This window comes from Pantherophis guttatus, chromosome 4 (assembly GCF_059756535.1).
Source record: "Pantherophis guttatus breed Tessera chromosome 4, ASM5975653v1, whole genome shotgun sequence".
Classification (NCBI taxonomy): domain Eukaryota; kingdom Metazoa; phylum Chordata; class Lepidosauria; order Squamata; family Colubridae; genus Pantherophis; species Pantherophis guttatus.
This window is the reverse complement of record NC_142066.1, coordinates 40,114,521-40,133,920: the sequence shown is the minus strand read 5'-3', so window position 1 is coordinate 40,133,920 and position 19,400 is coordinate 40,114,521. Positions and strand designations below refer to the sequence as shown.

At 39.5% G+C, this 19,400-nt stretch overlaps 1 protein-coding gene and 1 long non-coding RNA gene across 4 annotated transcripts in view; one reads left to right on the top strand and one right to left on the bottom strand.

Annotated features, from left to right (window-relative positions):
- The first annotated feature begins 931 nt into the window (after positions 1-931).
- Positions 932-11,911, top strand: CHMP2A (charged multivesicular body protein 2A). 3 transcript variants are annotated; one of them, XM_034423132.3, is made up of 6 exons: positions 932-1,111; positions 3,931-4,127; positions 4,220-4,399; positions 5,930-6,060; positions 6,310-6,371; positions 8,382-11,911. In XM_034423132.3, exons 2-6 carry the CDS (start codon positions 3,960-3,962, stop codon positions 8,501-8,503), a joined length of 663 nt encoding a protein of 220 aa, XP_034279023.1. In that variant the 5' UTR covers positions 932-1,111; positions 3,931-3,959; the 3' UTR covers positions 8,504-11,911. The 3 variants fall into 3 exon arrangements, with proteins under 3 accessions (XP_034279023.1, XP_034279021.1, XP_034279022.1); XM_034423130.2 differs by having other exon boundaries at positions 1,004-1,140; XM_034423131.3 differs by having other exon boundaries at positions 1,084-1,187.
- The window catches only part of LOC148114054 (uncharacterized), a 13,795-nt gene continuing 5,853 nt past the window's right edge, over positions 11,459-19,400 (bottom strand). Inside the window, exon 2 of the long non-coding RNA XR_015733726.1 lies at positions 11,459-11,502. This is a non-coding gene — a long non-coding RNA (uncharacterized LOC148114054). The remainder of the gene's footprint in view (positions 11,503-19,400) is intronic.

Sequence of the window (19,400 nt, the reverse complement as noted above, 5' to 3'; positions counted from 1 at the left end):
TTTAAAATTCAGGTCTTCAACATGTAATAGTTTTGGCTTTCCTTCAACCATAGAAACACAATTTTAAACCAATCATTTCACCCAATCTATTTCTGAAAAAAAAAAACTAATTTTTAAAGAAATGTTATAATACTGAATTACTATTTTATGGCCCCATATTTTGGTGTAATTAGCCATACTAAGATATCAACAAAATTGCATATTAGCCTCTCAGAAAAGGTTGTAAGTTATTCAGTTTAAAAAAAAAAATCAAATTAAGCTTGCTGATTTGTGATTTCATTTTTATTGCTGCTATTAAAGCTGAGCGACAGCTTCTTTTAAATTCCTATATCCCCATGCACTACTATACTTGCATTTCCAAATCCCATTCCTCTGAAAAGTCTGGATCCAGTTGGATTTGTATTACATACTACCATATGTTCTTTAAGTCACTACATAAGCTCTTACTGAACATATGCTCAATGTGAATACCAATGGGACAAATACCAAGGCTTTTACATTCTCTTTCAAAAAGCAGTTCATCGATGATAGTACCGATTTATTTATTTTTTTTGGGGGGGGGGAATGCCTTCAAGTCAGTCTTGACTCCTGGCAGCTGCCTGGAGAAGTCCTTGCAATTTTCTTGGCAGGATTTCAGAAACGTTGTTGTTGTTGCCTTCTTCCTTGAAAATCAATACATCAAACTGGCTAATACCCAACTTCTGACCAAGAATGATGATGATTAAAAGTAGCATTTTTTTTGGAACACGGCTCACATTCGCCTCTGGTGGACAGTTTGGAATAGAAACTATGGAAACCATGTGTGTGTGGGTGGGTGGGGTGGGGTGGAGGAAGAAAAGTCTTCTCTGTACTTTTGAAAGATCTCTTAACACAGTTGGCACATAAAATTTCCCGGAAGTACCAACAAGGGCAGACAAGACTTTAATCTACCGTTCATTTCCCTTTCAACTGTCTCTGTATCTAATTTCCGGTTGCGGCCCCGCCTCCCATCCTCTGCGCAAATCAGGGAGGCCTTCGGGTTTCTCCAAGCCGCGTGACCATGACGTTGAAAATGCCACTCCCGTGACGTCAGTGGGCTGAGGCGGAAGAAGAGCGTAGAGGAAATATCGAGGTGAAGCGACGGTGTTAGGTGTCTGCTCGGTAAATTGTTGCCGGGGCTGGGGGAGCGGGGAAAGGTTCGGACTGAGGTATCGGAAGCTTTTAATGTGGGGGGGGGGGAGAAGAATCCTTTCCTGCCTTTCCTCCTCTTTTCCACCGTATTCTGATTAAAATTATATCTATTTAGAATTGTGTTTGCGCTTTTCCCTTTGCTAGTACTCCCTGCCGCCCACCATCACCGCCCTATAATTTAGGCACAGACCTGCGTCATCTAGGCCAGGGGCCTCCAACCTTGGCAACTTTAAGCCTGGAGAACTTCAACTCCCAGAATTCCCCAGCCAGCAAAGCTGAATGCTGGCTGGAATGCAAAGCTGGCTGGGGAATTCTGGGATTTGAAGTCCTCCAGGCTTAAAGTTGCCAAGGTTGGAGACCCCTGGTTTAGGCAACTTTGCCTCTTCGTTTTATATTGCTTGTCCTATTTTTGCTATAAAGTAAGCTCATCTAGTCTGTCCTTCGGCTGTGACGGACTCTCTCTCCTATCATCACCAGTGATGAAGAGGGGTGGGTGGGAGAGCACCTCCGGAGTATTGGCTGGTTCTGGAAGATTAAAGGTTTCCATTCGTTTGTTGCATTGGATGTCTTTGTGACTGGTATTGGATTGGAATGATGTATTGAATGCATATGCTAACTGTTGGGTAAGGAAGGGTGTTTTTCAATACTCCGGTAGTTCATTATAATAATTTATTACATTTATATGCCACTCGGTCCCTATTGTCTCTAAAAAATAAACCCGCAGCCTGTTAAAGTAACATAGCTCAATATTTGTGGTCATGAGCTTCTTAGCCAAGGCGGCTTCATATGTTTAAATTTGTTTTGGTCCAAGGAGATTTGGTTTGATTCTCTTTATAATTCTTTGTTTTGTCTATGATGGATTAGCTGGTGCTTATCCTATTGATGTGTAAATGATGGTGCTAGCTTTTTTTGTTAAAACAGTTTCTGAAGACAGTTGAAAGATTTGAGACTGTCTGGTTGGCAAGTCACAATCTTTAATAATTATTATTAGTATGGCTTGTACAGTAATTTATTTTGGTGGATATTCTGTATGACAAAGATGTAGCCAGCTGAAAGTTGCTGAACAACTCTCACTAGTCTTTTCTAGCTCATCTAATAATGACTGGGTGTTGTATTTCAGCCATATTAGAACACCTGAGGGTCCCCCCCCCCCCCATGAGGGTTATAACTCTCTTAACCCAAAGCCTTTACCTAGATAACTGTATATTAAATATATTTCTCTGGGAAGGAAAAGAGAGTAATTATAACAGATCTTTGTTAGATTTATATATTTACATTATTTTAACTCAATCACCGAGCCTTTTAACCCATATCTATTGCTATCTAATTTATGACAGGCAGATTCTCAATATTTCCAAGATTGTGAATTCTGGTCTTTAGAACTCAATGAGAATCATTAAAAATACAATTCCATTTGAACTGTTCCATCATTTCACTATAATGGCTCTATTCTAGGCTTGAGTACAATACACATAGAGGCCATTACTTATACAGAAATATGATAAATTATTGGAAGTTTGGTCCTTGCCCAACCTGAATATAGATGAGTGGGCTTTACCACCAAGAATCCTTATTTAACATGTTCATACCTTTGGAGGGTGTCTGGATTGAGAAAGGTGCTCTGAAACAACAAAAGTTGTTTTGTTTCTTAGGGAAGGATTGCATTTTCATTTTTTGCTTGTAACTAAACAAGCTCTGCCCCATTTTTTGATCTCTCTGACAGAAGTAACAGTAGGTATACACATATTCAGATTATGTTTTGGAGTTGGCACTGATATGGATTAGTGACCCATTGCTGTAGAGGGATCTTCCTTCAAAAGTGTAGGTTGTTCTCTAAATAATAGTGCATTTCAAAACATAACAAAATATAAGTCTGGTTGAATTAGCCAGGAATTTAAGATGGATTTGGCATCTCATTCTTCTGCCTACTTTCTTACAATATAAATGATTTCTCTTAATTTGGATCATTTTTATTTGCTCAGTTTATAACAGTTCTACTGTGTTCACCAGGCAGCAAACTACAGAGAAGAATGAGTTATGGATAGTAAATCAGATACTGAAGAGTGTATAATGTAGAGCAGTGATTCTCAACCTATGGACTGTAGACCCTTGGGGGAGGGCGCAATGTCATCAAAGGGGGGTCTGTGAAGGGTTGAATAAATGTTATGATTTAAATCTTGAGTTAAGTCTAATGGAGTCCATGACCATGGTCCATGGCCACAGAAGGTATATGTAAAGGGGATCTGTGGTGAAGAAAATATTGAGAACAACTGAAGTAAATTGTAATAAAATACACTTTAACATAATTCATATGGTATAAAATACAATGTAATACAATACAATATAACACAAGGTTTGAAGAGTGAATAGAGGTTTCTTTGTAGTTCTGTAGACTTTTTGATGCATAGTTAGAGAAATAAGAAAAATTGATATAAAAATGGCAGCAAAAAACTCTGGCTTAAGCTTGCTGCCAAATGATAGAAGTAACACATACACAGAGAGAATTGTTTGTCTCCCAGAACAGTGAATGTTTTCTATCTTCATTCTCTAGGTCTAGGTTGTTCTCACTCTGAAATGCAGTGTATTTATCATGAAACTTTGAATGTAGTTTTAGTGATCTGATTGGGGATTTCTTTGATCTTTGTCTATATATTTTAATAAATTAGAGTTTCTTGATATATTGGCCAAACCTTGTAATTTTTATACAAAGATACTTTGCTCCTATGTGTTTTATATTTCCGCATCTTCCTTTTTCTCAAGAGTTGTAGGTTGACTCATTTTCTGTCAGGATGGATCTATTGTTTGGGCGCCGGAAGACCCCAGAGGAGATGCTACGGCAAAATCAGCGGGCTCTGAACCGTGCCATGCGAGAATTAGACCGTGAGCGGCAGAAGCTGGAGACCCAGGAAAAAAAGATCATTGCTGACATCAAGAAAATGGCCAAGCAAGGGCAGATGGTGAGTTTGGAAAGAAAAGACAAATATGGTTTTTGAAAGCCACCAGAAGAAAATCTATGTATCTGCTTTCTAACCTGGTTCTCTCATTTTAGGATGCTGTGAAAATCATGGCTAAAGATCTGGTGCGAACAAGGCGCTATGTCAAGAAATTCATCATGATGAGGGCTAACATCCAGGCTGTGTCCCTTAAGATACAGACACTCAAATCGAACAACTCCATGGCTCAGGCAATGAAAGGTGTCACCAAAGCCATGGCTACCATGAACAGACAGGTGGGTAAGCTGCAGAAGTTTTTTTGAACTGCTCCTTTTGAGTCTATATCATATTCACTGACCGGGCATCTGGTTGCATTCAGAAGGTCCCACTTTAAAATTGATTTGCCTAAACTTCTGGGGAGCCAATGCCAGTTAGATTAGGCATCTGGAACTAGGAATCCAAATAATTCGACTTGAGAAAAGACAGCTTTCTAAAAGCTATTTCTTTTAATAGTATGTGTGGGATGTTGAATAGATATTGCATGTAGTGCTTGTTTAGCGACTGCTTCATTTTTGTGACCATTTGCAGTTAAGACCGATGAAGAAATAATTTTGCAGTTCTCTCATTTATGACTTGCAGGTCTATACAGCAAAGGAAAATGAATATGAGATCATAAATATAGTGGTAGCTTTTTTATTGATCACTTCATTTAACCACTGAGCTGTTGGCAACCAGTTGTGGTTGCTAAATGAGGACTACTTGCAAAATCTGTTTTGTTTGTTTTTCAGAAAGGGAATGAAATTGGAACTGCTAAATGGGAAGAACTAGACAATGGTGATACCTTATGAGTGGCTAGGCACAGAAGCATTTTTTAAATTGACTAATGCAAAGAATGTGCCACTTAAGGTATCGTAACAGTTTATAGATACTATTTTTCAGTTCAGCAACTGAATTGTTTTTCCAACAGGATTCTCTGGACTGGATGCAATCTGTTGCGAATTATTCTCACTATCACTTGGTCAATTAATACTTTAAAAAAAGAACATTCAATCTCTTAGTAATAGTAATCTGCTATTCTAGTGATGTCACTCTACTCGCTGTTGCTCATCATCCCCTGATCACCTCCAGAATAGTTTTCAATGCAGTCTACATGCAGCTGACCTTGAAGAGCATCTGGAAGCTTTATTTGATGCAAATAGCAGCTTTGTGTGGACTGTTATGTGGGTGTCTTAAAATGGCTTATGGAACAGAGTGTAATCTTCTTGGTGCAATTTAGGATGCCCTTTTTTACCTTTAAATGCCTACATTGGCACAGGATCACAGTTATTTGAGGGAATATCTCTTCTATCCATCCCATCAGGTCGAGCAGAAGAGGTATGCTCTGGGTCCTATCTGCTAAGGAGTTCCATCTGACGGGACCTAGGAGAAATGCCTTTTCTACTTCAGATTTTTCCCTCTATAATATCACTTCCCACGTGGTGAGATTAGCCCCATCACTGTTAATTTTCCAGAGAGCTTTGAAAAGGTGTTTCTTCCATCAACCCTGGGGTTCTGTGATGAGCCTGTAAAATGGTGAATGAGGCCAGATGATGGTTGTCCTCCTCCTGTCTTGGAAGGCTTATTATGTTTTGTTATTAAAAAAATTGCAATACTGTTTTAACTTTTCTGCTTGTAAGTCTCCTATGGTCACTTTTTGTGAAATTGGCAATGATATGAATATACTAATAAAATATTCCTTTCCGTTCCTTTTGAAAAGGTGAAAAGCAAGTAATGGTTTGTTTTCTTTTCTGAGATTTTGTAACAGTGTTACTTCTTGCTTCGTTTAGCTCAAGTTGCCTCAGATTCAGAAGATCATGATGGAGTTTGAAAAGCAGTCAGAGATCATGGAAATGAAGGAAGAGATGATGAATGATGCCATTGATGATGCGATGGGAGATGAAGAGGATGAGGAGGAAAGGTAATTAGCATTGAGGACAGGAAAGCTCATATGGGTTGCATATTGAAGAGAAAGTTTGGCATCTAAGTGGTGGCAAGTGATAACTTTTTGACCTTCAAATTCCTCCCTGAAATCCAGAAATCTGTGTACGATAAAGCCAAACCTTTTAATTCAGCCTGAAGTTGAGATAAGAATTGAGATTCAGTTAAGGGAAGTGGTGGATTAGCCATGCAAATAAGTGCATTTCGTGTTCTTATTTTCCATTCACAGCGATGCTGTTGTCTCTCAGGTGTTGGATGAGCTAGGTCTGACTTTGACCGATGAGCTGTCAAGTAAGTATTTGCATGAAATGAACATTAGGAAAGAAGTATAGCAAGGGAAAAGGCACTTGATCCACTTTGTGATTCAGCAGCCTTAGAAATTGAATGACTGAATAAATAAATAAATAGGAAAGAAACAGCCCACATGATTCTTGTAAATCCTAGGTGGGTAAAATTATCATTATTTATATCCAATTGACACTGGCTAGCTCACAATATATTATCATAAAAATCCAATACACCTAAAACAAGATGGGATATGGTCACTCTACACAGACAAATAAAAATAACAGAAAAATATTCAACAGTTAATAGCGTTCCAACACATAATTTAAAAACTGGTATTTCAACAAAGATTAAAAATACATAGTGGTAACATTGCCAGTAAGACTGGGACTCTTAAACTTTGTATACTGTAACTCCCGAATCACCATAATACTACAACTTCAGAAATTTGCCCTAAGTAATGCAATTTTAACTGAAGTTAAATGGAAACCCTTGAGAAATGCAGTGGTCCCCTTTGGAATGAATGTCCCATCTTAATTATAAAATTAATTGTAGAAAATGTGGTCCTGGTTGCTTTTATTAAAAAGACCAGAATAAAATAGATTGGTATCTGTGTTGAAAGAAGACACTGAAAGTACATAGAGGAGATTTATTTTAAAAATTGACAATTCAAATGGTGGTGCTATGGGGTTCTGTCTTGTCCATGTATGCACAGTCCAGTCCTATCTTATAGCTTCTGGATTTTCTATCCTACTTCCTTGGATTAATCAGCTTGTCCAGGCAGAGCAGGAAATTGAGCTTTTAGGGTAGCTCTAATGTGTGCAAAAGTCACTAGTAAAGTGCATTGGCCCCCAATCTGTTCAGAACAGGAAGCAATTCTGCTCAAAGGTTTTCAAGCTTTATTTGAATCTATTTGGGAGGTGACCAAGGCATGTGTGACTGTGAGAGAACCTCCTGGTTCAGGAAAGGGCACAGTTGGTGAATTAAACAAAATTTTAGAAAAGCTTTCTTGGCCATGCCTTCCATTGCTCCTTGAATTGGAGATGTGAATCCAAGAGGACACCCTGATTTCTTACAAGTTCTGTTTGAGGTACTGCAACCCCATACAGACCCAAGCTGGAGAAAACATTGGATCCAGGAAGCCCTAAAATCCAAAGCAACTCAATCTTGCTCAAGTTAAGCTGAAGCCTGTTCTTCCCCATCCAGATCCCCAGCACTTTCTTGACACTGAGACAGGACCTCTCCCAGGATTACTTGGTTGTCCAGGAATGGAGATATAAAGCTGGGTATAGCAATAGGAATAGCACTTAGACTTATATACTGCTTCAGCCCTCTCTAAGCGGTTTTACAGAGTCAGGATATTGCCCCCAACAATCAGTGTCATCATTTTACCCTCCTTAGAAGGATGGAGGGTTGAGTCAACCTTGAGCCAGTGAGATTTGAACTGCTGAACTGCACTAGCAGTCAGCTGAAGTAGCTTGCAGTACTGCACTCTAACCACTACACTCTAACCACTGCGCCACCTTGCCAGTAACATTAGCATATTGATGACACCTTACCCCGTTCTGCTGAATTACTTCATCCAGCCTTTGTTTAGTTGTTAAAACAGGAGTAGGGAGAGTGTTAAGGTAAGACTTTTTCCCACTCATCAATTCTATATGGAACTGGTGTCTGGAAGGACAATCAGCACACCATGCCCCTGCTCCCAGCCCTTAGCACCAAGACCAATAATCAATATCAAAGGCTGCTGAGAGATAAGGGGAGCAAAGATGCATCATCTTCATCCTGCACTTGCCAGAGGTCATCCATAAGTGTGATTAATGCTATGGTTAATCATATAATGTGATATGTGCAACTTTGCCCATTTTGCCCACAGTTAACCTATCTGTGATAAGTATGATGCATGAACCCTACATCTATAGTAATCCTGATGCTACAGCCTTGGGCAGAGAGAACTGGGAATGGATGGGGAACGGTATTATTGGGTTGTTGCAGACTTCATTCTCTTCCTTGCAGATTTGCCTTCCACGGGTGGTTCTCTGAGCGTGGCCGGAGGAAAGAAAGCTGAAGCCTCAGCAGCCCTTGCCGACGCAGATGCCGATTTGGAGGAGCGGTTAAAAAACCTACGGCGAGATTAGAAGAGCAGTGCCCAGCTCCCTTGCCCTCCCCTAGCATGGGTGCTCTTCAGCCACTCCTGGTGTTAGGATTACAACTCTGCTGTGGCAGGGAGTTCTAGCTTTGCAAGCTTGTGTGGGGTTGACCTTGGGTGGCATAATTGGGGGAAAGAAGGGTTAAACCCAGCCACGTGGTGCTTTTATATTCCCCTTTAATTTGAAAGGACTTTCAGCATCACTTGGAAAAAGTATACGGTATTTTTTTTTTCTTTTTTCCCTACCATGAAAATGCTTTCATTTCCATGAGGCTGAATAGCTTGGGATCTAAAGGAAGTTTCCTTTTGAAGGGGGGGGGGGGGAGAGCAGGAGTGGGTGACATTCCCTACTCAATACCCCATGTTCTTTTGGTGATGGTGGCAAGGTGGAGGGGGGCAAGAAGGGGGAACAACAGGTGATACTTTGGCTGATATCCCTGCCATTGAGAGTGGCCAAGGACTTTATTATTCTTTTCTCAGTAAAGCTTTATATAAAACCCTGCCCCTGGAGGCAGGCAGGCGGGCAGGCTGGCCTCCACGTTCGATTCTTTGTCTCTTGTAATAAAGATTGTAGTTTATACTAAGAGTTCCTCTGGCATCTGCTCTTGCCCCTGAAATGGAACAAAATGAAATTGTCCCCTAACCACTGTAGTTCTAAGTATCCCAACACTGCACATTTGTCTCTCTCTGTTGTGCATTTGAAACTTTTGGAGCAGGGCATGTTTTATGTGAGAAATGTAGGCAGATTGCCATGGTTCTAGACATTTCCCTTTGAGTCTGGGAGTATATGAAGCATTGTAAGTGTCTTCTTATGCTCTACCTATGTTTGAAACTATGGGCCCAGTTAGTGACTTGTAGATAAGATAGATGGGTTAAAGCAAAAGGAAGACTCCTACAAATTTGATTTGGAGCAGGGAGCACTGAGGAAATATCTACTTAAACAGTGCAAAATTAAGCTGTGAGATTCCGTTCAGCAGGATAAAGTGATAGCATTGACCTTCGTTGCAAGGGGATTTATTTGTCCTCTATAAATTTGTATGTTAAATACAGCAGATATCCAGCAGACATCAGAGGGAGAAAAGGGCTGAAAGAGAGGAAGATTTCTCTTGAATCCAGCCAATGGGCATGCCACAGGAAATTGAATGTAACCAGGTTGCTGGATGAGAGGCTATTTTGCTGCTCTAGCATGGATGCTTTTGGCTTACTAGAATCCAAAAGAGGGTGTACACAGTTGTGCCAGGGAATTGTTCAGATGGAATTGGGTAAGACCAGAAGATGAAGGGAATTTGTGAGGCCTGCTGAATATATGACATGTACCTGGGGGCGGGGGGGGATAGACGATCCCAACCTAGTTTCATTCTAGAAAGCAAACAGGAAGGAGAAATTTCTGGAATCTCTTCCATTTTTGCTCACTTGATATCTATTGACTTTCTGCAAATGATCCAAGGAGGCTGATTTTCATTTTCCTTGTCTTTATTTTTAATTACTATTTTTGGAAGAGGGATACTTCTGATTCTCAGGATCCAAGGTGGAATGTCATCTGAGATCTGAATTGTTTGGAAGCGCAGTATCCAGGATGTCCCAGGGATGGTGGAAGTGGTGATTCTGAAGGATGCCCGATCATGGGATGGCTCCAGCAGGCTGTTTAATGTAAAACTCTTCTGTGGATTTATTTTTCCTTGAGTGCTACTGCACAAAGCAAATATGGCAAAGGTGAGGGTCCCAAAAATCTGGGAACATTATGCCATTTATGGAAAATCAGAAGACTTCCAAATGAATAAAGAGCAATGACTCAGTAATTTAACATGTCCAGTCAGAATGAAATACAGGGGCTTTATTGAAGTTGGGAACTCCTTCTGTAGTGCCTGCTGAGAATGATGCATCAGTGCTGAGCTTTCTGTTGGTTGAGCATTCTTGAGTCCCTACGGGAAAGGAAACATGGCTGGCTTTGGGTCCCAGTGATTTGGAGACTGTAAAGATAATAGAAAATCATAGAGTAATGTAGATGTATCTTCCCATTGCTGTGGGATATAATGCTTCTTCCCTTGGGCTAAGCCATAGCTTTCCTGACAAATGGGTGGGGTGGGGGAGAACTGCCAGCAAACAATTGGATTCACACTACAAACTAGGGTAAAATGGAGTATGGTGGCTTATAATCAGTATATCAGCATAATCAGTATATGGTGGGAATCCAACCATTGATTTCCAGTGTTGTCCAAATTGGGTCATCACATAATACATGTGGTTTATTTGAACACAGCAACTGTATTTGGTAACCAAATTATTTAGGAAGAATATTTCCTCCTATAGTTTTGGGGGCCTCTTGTATCAATATCTGAGCTTGGATTAAAGATTGCTAATGTTTTCTCTTGCAGGAGCCATATGTCTTTACTACATATTGTCTTGCATAAATCTACTTGATGAAGCTTTTGCCTCTCTTTTTATCTTCCTGTGTAGAAAATATGTGTGGAGTCAAGCAAGTCTCCTGTGTTAAGAACTCCCCACTAGTGACAATACTATTTATCTTCAGAAACTCCCTACTAACAGAGATTCTCATTCTTCCCACAATCCCGATATTCCTATCCAGTCTATGGCTTGTTTTCCCTGTTAAGCACCCTGATGATATGGAAGCTTGCATTTAAGAATGGAGTCAGGGGATAAAATTTTATTGCAATAACTGCTACACTTCTACATGCCTTTTGTCTTTTAAATAAAATGAAAACAGTCAAATTCTTTCCTCTAAGATAATACAATTGCTGCACATTCCCTCTTAGTAAATTCCCCATAGCCCAGCTATTCTGTATTGCAACTTGCCATGTTCCCACTGAATGCTGCCCTCAATCCTTTTACCTCCGAAGTCCAAACAACATAGGGACACTCACCTAGGGACCATTTTTTAGATCCGGGTGAGCTATGCCCAGTGCCCGCAAGCAGGAATGATATGTCTCCAGCAGCTCCTTGCATGCCTCTTCTCCCTTTTCTTTAACACTGCAAAGGTAAAGAAGTGGTAAAGTAATGATAACAATACTGCTGGTTTTTCTTACAATTGAACAACAGCACAGAAACCTGGAGATCTTCAAGCCCTCTCTGCAACTCTTGGAGGGTGACACTCCTGCCACACCCACAGTGAGGGTAGTGACTTGGTAGCTTCCATTACCCCAAGACAGTCACAAGTGCCCACTTTAAAATAATAATGAAATCTTTTATTGCATCTTCCCAGATTTTCTCAAGTTCTATTCTTCTCCTGTTATAGGTATTGCTCAGTGACATAAGGATTATAGCCCTTGATATATATAATGTTCTCAATATGAAACTCAACAGATTTTTTAAAAATGATTTTTTCCTTTCCTGAAGTACTTATTTCTGCTTTCAAAAAATAATAAATGCACCAGTCCAATGTTTCAGTGTTTTTCACATTCATGGGTGAGCAGTTGCGTCCTATAGTGGGAGGAATCACATTTGAACTGAAACAGAGAGGGGGAGGATAACTTATATTTTGGTTTTTATGTTGATGATGGTGGCCATTGCAGAAGAGAGGAATGTATATCATGTATTTACAACTTGAAGCTTTTGGACTGGTTCAGAGGTCCAGTCCATTCAGAAGAAGCAAAAAGCCTTTAGAACCCTTGGAATTTCTTCTGTGAAATGGGACTTGAAACCAATTCTGCAATAACAGAACTCGGATCGTATATGGTTCTAGATCAGGGAACATAATTTTTGTATTTGTTGCAAGTTGTATTCTGGCAGCAAGATGGAGATACAAAGAGACCCATTAAAAATAAAAACAAAGATGAGGCCGAGTGAAATGCTACTTTTCATTATCTAAATAACATTTTAGATGTTGATGTCCATCTTAAAATATGTCAAACACTGATCTAGAAGATGTCTAGAATGTGAAGGCTGTCTTGGAGGATTCTGTGTTTTCCTGTCCATTGCTGTAAAGAGCATAATTGGACGATCTTATAGATAGTCCTTGACATAACAATGGTAACCGAGACTGGAATTATGGTTCAAAGTTGCTGAGGCCATTATATCACTGCACCTGATTGTTGTGGTTGTTAAATGAATGTTGCAGTCATTAAGCAAATTTTATGGTTAGTGAATCAATTTTACCCAATGGGTGATTTTTTTTACTGGAAACTGGAATTAAATGCCAAAAATTAGCAAAAAATTAAAAATTTAAATTGTGTGACCATGGGACATTGCAAACAACCATAAAGGTGACCCAGTTATCAAATGCCCAAAATGCAATTTTAGGACTCTGTGTGTGCACATGTGGCTATCAGGTCATAAATAGCTTTTGGTGGGCCCATTATAACTTCAAATGGTCGCCAAGCAATCAGTCATAGGGACTATTTAGTTAACATAGAACAGTCTATCAGCTTTGAGAACTCAGATCAAGTGTGTTTGCTGGTTGATTCATGGATCAGATTTCAGTAAATAGAATAAGCTATCGTTAAATATGAACATAAACATTGTCTCCATGCCAGGAAAAATTCCAACTATTGGTTTTTATGTGTAAAAGAGCAGAAGAGATAACAGTATTCATTCCCTGCCCTTACGCAACTTGAATATTTTAGAAGTAGATAATTAACAGGATTAGTTAGAGTGATTTCACTTTCTTTCAACTACTTCAAATAGTCCCATTTTCTTAATTTTACACATTCTCAGTTCATCAGGGCACAATTTCATTTACCTACTTTTGAAGTCGATTCCTCCTCTAACCTGTTCCTCCCCACCCCACCCCAGCAGCATTTGAGCTATGTGTTAGACATAACCCAACATACTCTTCTGCAGAACTATTTTAATTTTTGAGGATGGGGAGAGGGAATACAAATGGGAGTTGCAACAAGAAATTGTGGGGGTTGAACGTTCCAATTCAGGGTTCCATCCAGCTGTGTCCTTACGTGCCATAATGGATTTTATTTTTCTTCCCCCTTTGATTTTCCTCCTTTACTTTCCAACAGTAAGCCAGTATTATTTAGTGGCCACTGAGAAAATTTAGACCAAGGTGGGTGGTAGCCAAATTTAGGGGCAGGCAACCTAATTTTTAAAATGTATTTTTAAAATAAGTTTTAAAAATGGTTTGATTAAAGATAAAAGAGTTTTAAAATTATTCATATGTGATATGTATAAACTATATGTTATCTAAAAGTGTAATTGTGAGAAAAACACTAATTATATAGCATGTGAAATGTTGAAAAATAAATCCTATATTACCTGGATTTGGGGGAGGGGGATAGTGGAATCAGGGGGGAAAAAGAAAAGGAAAGAAAAAAAAATTAACCTGAAAAAGGATTAGGCAATTTTGTGGTTTTAAAATATTTTGGACTTGAATCTTCATTATATTGCAAACTTCTGTTTTCTAAATATTTTCCCAATATCAGCTTCTTAGCCTGGTTTAAATTACCAGAGTAAAGGAGCTTCTATATTCTGTAAACAAAAAAAGAAGGGTGGGTAGGCCATAGCAAATAGTCATCTTCTGTCTGCACGCGAGGTTATTTGTGGTGATGGAAGCATTGAGCCACGTACTATATTGTGCAGCAAAACTCTTGTTGCTTTTGGGACTGGCTACATTCTTCCTTTCTGGCTCTGCAAAAGTGCCTCAGGCTTGATTCCAGTCCAGCTGAGCCCTGCTATTTCTCTGCTTCTCCCTGGGCTTTGCATTCCTCGTGCCTGCCATTTTCCTAACTTAGCTATGGTTGGATGCATCTCAAATAAAAAGCCCCAGAGTGGCAGTTGGAATCTAGACTGTTATTCCATTCACAGCCATTTTTAAACAATGTGGAGATAGTTCAGATGTCTTGCTCCCAACGTCCTGCAGGTGTTGGACTGCCATTTCCCACATGTCCCTTCAAAACAAAATATGTAATTTATGGTGTCTGTTGTGTAGGGGGAAGTGGGCAAATGGCTGAAGAGAAACGAGCAGAAACCAATGATGTTCACATGGGCTGGGCCCATGGGTTGTTAGTCTTGGTTTGTTGAATAAATCACTTTTGGCTGGATTTCAGGCATAAACAACATTTAATAATTCATATAGTAGTTGATCCCATTCTGATTGAGCCCAGCTTACACAAGATAATCTACTCAGCTTGAATATTAAATTGTTTTATACCACAGAACTATTATTCAGAACTTCTATATAAATTGGGATAATAGTTAAATACCAGGAAGACGCCCAGGTTATGAGAATGGGATCACTTGTCCAATGTATATTTCCAATTGACAATATAATTGCCCCCCCCCAATTAGCACTGTATTCACACAACATGGTAAGACTAAACATTTAGTATGAATCTCTTGAACCCAGGCAATAGGGTTAACTAAGGTGTCTTTGGCTGGGATTAAACTTCTTATTTTTATTTATATAGTATATAAAGCAGCTTCAATCTTAAAAAGACTATATGTCACAGAAAAGACAGTTTCAAGATTTTAATGATGTAAAGTCATCTAGAGTCACCTTGTGTGAATTGGGCAGACATATAAGTGTATAAACAAACAAATAAATATGCAAACAATAGAATGCAGAAAAATAAAAATCTGGAATGACAGCGCAATATATTATTCTACACATCTGAATAATGTGTAGAAAAGTGGAAGACTCTGAGTCTTAGTCCCGCTTTAGGCATGAAAGTTGGTTGGGTGACTTGGCCAGTTATTCTCTCAACCCCATATATCAGACTCTGGTGACAATCTGGTCAGTCAACTGTTGACCACCAATAACTTTCAGAATAGCTGTCTTTGCAAGCTACTGACAGCTGTGAGGAAGACATTATCCTTGACCTGCAGGCTATTCAGAGGAGGAGAAGAAATGCAGAAATGCCTGTTTCTGAGCCTTCCCTGGCTATTCTTTCTGGGGACCTGCCACAGGCACTCCCTGTTTTCTCAAATTTAGATAGGCAGAATTTGTCTGAGAAAGTTCGGAGCCATATAGGACTTTCTAGCTAGTGCTTTGACTTGCATTTGAAAACAAAATGGTAACTAATGCTGTTCTTATAATGAAGCTGCTACAAGATCATAGTGTAGCCTTTATTGTCATTGTTCATCATGTATACAATGAAATTGGTTGTATCATCCTTGTAACAAGGACATCCCATAGTCACCCTGGATGCTGTACTTTATGGCAGTTGAATTTTCTAGGTAGATTTCAAAGGCACTTCAGGAAAAGCAAATTAGACTAATCCATACAAGAGATGACAAAGGTGTGTGTGAACATCTTTTCACTTTTTAAGATAAGGCCACAATGATGCACCAGTCAAATTGAGCAAAGATCTTCCTGGCTATGCTTTCACCTGCTTTTCCTGCAAGAGCCATGAAACCCTCAAATTTCAAGCATGGTTTCCATGGAGAAACACCATCCTGTGGAGAGCCAAGCATACAGCCCCAGAATTAGAAGCGTTCTGAATAAGTAGCCATTCTGTCTTGCATGGGTTGTCTCTGAGCTGGTTTTTCCTCATCCAGGCCCTAACAACCCCTTTTAGGTAATGTGTGTGTTTTGTCATCTTTTTGTTCCTTTGTCCTTATTTTATTGTCATATATTTTTAATTCCTGAACAGCCCTCTGCCCCAAAGTCACTGGACTTGGGCACTCTAGAAATTTAAGCATTAATAAATAACAATAACTGTTGGAAGGGACTTTGGAGGTCTTCTTGTACAACCCCCTGTTCAAAGAGAGACGATATACCATTTCAAATAAACAAGCAAACAAACATGCATTCTTTCCAAATTCCAGATGTGCCCATTAGAAAAGCTTTGAATCCTAAATTTGTGTGTGTAGCTCGTTTCTGATTGCCAATCTGAAATGTTTTCGGTTAATAAGGTGACTTGAGATGTCACCCTATGGTAACAAGGAAATATTTAGGACAGTCCCCTTTCATATTTTCTACTTGTTTAAAATTGTGCTTATTTTAAATAACACCCTGCAAACAATGTTCAGGATAATTCAAGAACTTTGAAATATGGCTAGCCAGATTGAAATATTTATGGCTCAGATTGACATGAATTTTATATAGGAGGCTCTGGCAGGGAAGTAGTTACTGCTGAGGACTGTAATAATAATAATAATAATGACAAAGATTTGGAGAAGATCACAAAGTATTAAGATCTGAAAATCAAATGGAAAGATTATGGTATATACAGGCTGTGATGGTCTCAGTGGTTATCAGTGCCATTTCAAAAAACACGGAGGGCACTTCATTTAGAAAATCTAGGCATTGACAACATTTCTATCTTCAATTACAAAAGGCTACTCTCTTGATCCATACTTCCTATGCTGATATGTTACAATATCCCAGGTTCCTGGAAAGAACTCATTATGAATGAAATATGACACCACTTAAAGAAGTGGCAGCTGTGATTTCACATGGTTGTGTATATAATAATAAGTTTTTATCTCTCTTTTTCTGATACACAATTTAAGGTGGTGAACGTATTCCTGTCTCTTATTTTCCCTGTAACAACAACCCTATGAAGTAGGTTGAGCTGAGATTGACTCACGTTACCCAGCCAGTTTTCATGTTTAAGGGAGGCCTAGAACTTACAGTCTCCCAGTTCCTCAGCCAGCGTCTTAACCATTATTCCAAACTGATTGTTGCAACTATTGTTAGATGGCTGTGCATTCTGTTTTCTTGCTCCCTTTCTGCAAAGTTATCAGTTCAGGAAGTAATTTTATGCCTCCCATTTCCCCTGTTGCAAGTCTCAGTAAATGAAGAAGATGGCCATGATATGTGCCAGCTGGATCCAATGTCTGGTTTCTCCTGGGGAAGTCTTTCTCAACTTGGTTATTTGTTACATGGTGACTTTCTCCAGATTTCTCCCATTAGTGTGACTAATGTTGAGCTCCCAAGGTTGTAGTCTGCATTTCTGGAGAGAGTCTAAGATAGGGGAAATTGCCTCATGCTTTTTATAAACCTAGGGAGAACAAATACTTTGAAGGTTGATGGCAGTCCTTCAGTCAGTCTTTGCAGCAGAATCACAAGGTCCTGCCTTGAAAACACTACAGGAAAAGCCTGAATTTGGCAAATGCCAAAATGCAAGAAGAAGAAAAAGAAGGAAGAAGAAAAGATTTAGACTGAAAGATTTTCACCCCATATTTCTCCCCCTCACTCCAAAAATCATAATGAATGGGGATTCCCATTTCTAAAAGCAGATGCTCTGTGCAATGTACAGCAACGATGCTAGCATACCAAATTAGTCGGACAGGAAGCTTCAGTTCAACCGTAAAACAGCCCACAGAGGGTTCTCACAAACTTTCAGCGCATGCTTGTTGCTTTAAATTGGGCCAGTTACCAGGGCAACGCAGCAGGAGAGCCCAAATGTGGGTCAGGAATACGCTGATGGCAATGGATTAGACTGGCTGTGCAGGGGCCATATAGAAGGAGGAGTTGCTGGCTTCCTCTGCCTGTCACTTCCCATCACTTCCTTGGAAGCCTTGTGACAAGCCGACCTATCAGAGCTGTGCTGCAAACAAGCTGAGCTGAAATCATGTTCAAACATCCATGTTAACCTCTGTATTTCCTATAGGAAGATGTTGCAAATTGCACCCCGTTCCTCTTTCCTTTATGCTGCTGTCCAGACTACTTTGTACCCTTGGCTAATCTTTGCAAAAATAAGGATCTTGTCCAAAGATGCAGTGTGGTTTCCTACAATTTGAGAGGGAAAACACACAAACTCTTTAGGGAAGCCATTCAAAAAACATGCGGATTTTCTGTATTCTTCAGAACAATTTAACATGCCCAGTTTTTTCAAACAAAGGGGTAAACCGTGATTGTATATTAGGCCTCTTTCATTTAATGTCCATATAAACTTATGAAACATGAAGTTTCTGATCTTAGCTTCTACTGCCTGGTGATGCCTTTCCTTGCTTTATGCAGATGGTGCAAATATTCTTTCATTCTCAGCTACAGAGCTGAAAGAGCCCTCTGGGTGTTCCCAAAGGTGCTTTTTCAAGAGCCAACTGGACTTTCTCAAGAGGCAGCTGGACTTACCAGATAAGAAAAAGCACTTTTGGGACAACCGTGACCTGGATGACTGAGAATCTCCATAGACCTCTGGGTATTATTTCCTCCCCCCCACCCCCGTTAATACATAATTTGAAGACCAAACACGTAGGTTTCTTCAAGCATGTAATGAAATGTGGCCGGCAGATCAATACACATAAATTAGAGTAAGTAAAATAGTTTAGAAATCAGCATTATTTTCCTAGTCTCATTTCTTGTTGGACACAGACTATGCATTTTATGTGTCCAGAGATTCCATGATTTCCAGATTGTTTTTGAATAATTAATGTTTTTAGAGTACAGTACTGTATTGCCAAGATGATATGTAGTGCACAAGCCTATGGTCCTGCAGATATTATTAAATTGAGACTCCAAAGTTCAAATGATTGATTGAATTGCCATCAATGGTGAAGGCTGATAGAGTTCAACATCTGCAGGGCCAGAAATTACCTCTCCTGTATCTAAATCATTTTAAGAGATTGTCTTTTGAAAAATCCACAACTTCTGGGGAAGGAGAATGAGTGATCAATTACTCCAGACTTGACCTGACATAACTTCACTCACAGGATGATTCACCATTTAAAAAAAAAAAAAAACCCTAATAGATTCTTACTTTTTATTCAAGATAGTATAGCAAACCATTTAATCTCTCCCTCCCTCCCCCCTCTCTCAATAGAGCTTAGTTTGCTTGCAGTGGTTTCATTACCCAACAGGGTAACATCATCAGTGCGAGTAAGAATGGGGTTTGCTCCTTGTTTACAAACTGGTAGGGTAATTTACTATATATACACAGGGAGCACTCTCCATACTCACTTATTCTGATGATGTTACCCACTTGGGTTGTGAAACATCTGCAAGCAAACCAAGCTCAGAGAGCACCAAGGACTTC

Excerpts from the sequence above, each read along its gene's own strand:
- CHMP2A (XM_034423132.3), top strand. The coding sequence starts at position 3,960 with ATGGATCTATTGTTTGGGCGCCGGAAGACCCCAGAGGAGATGCTACGG. Across the intron at positions 4,400-5,929 it reads TGGCTACCATGAACAGACAG|CTCAAGTTGCCTCAGATTCA; the intron begins GTGGGTAAGCTG and ends TGCTTCGTTTAG. Across the intron at positions 6,372-8,381 it reads TTTGACCGATGAGCTGTCAA|ATTTGCCTTCCACGGGTGGT; the intron begins GTAAGTATTTGC and ends TCTTCCTTGCAG.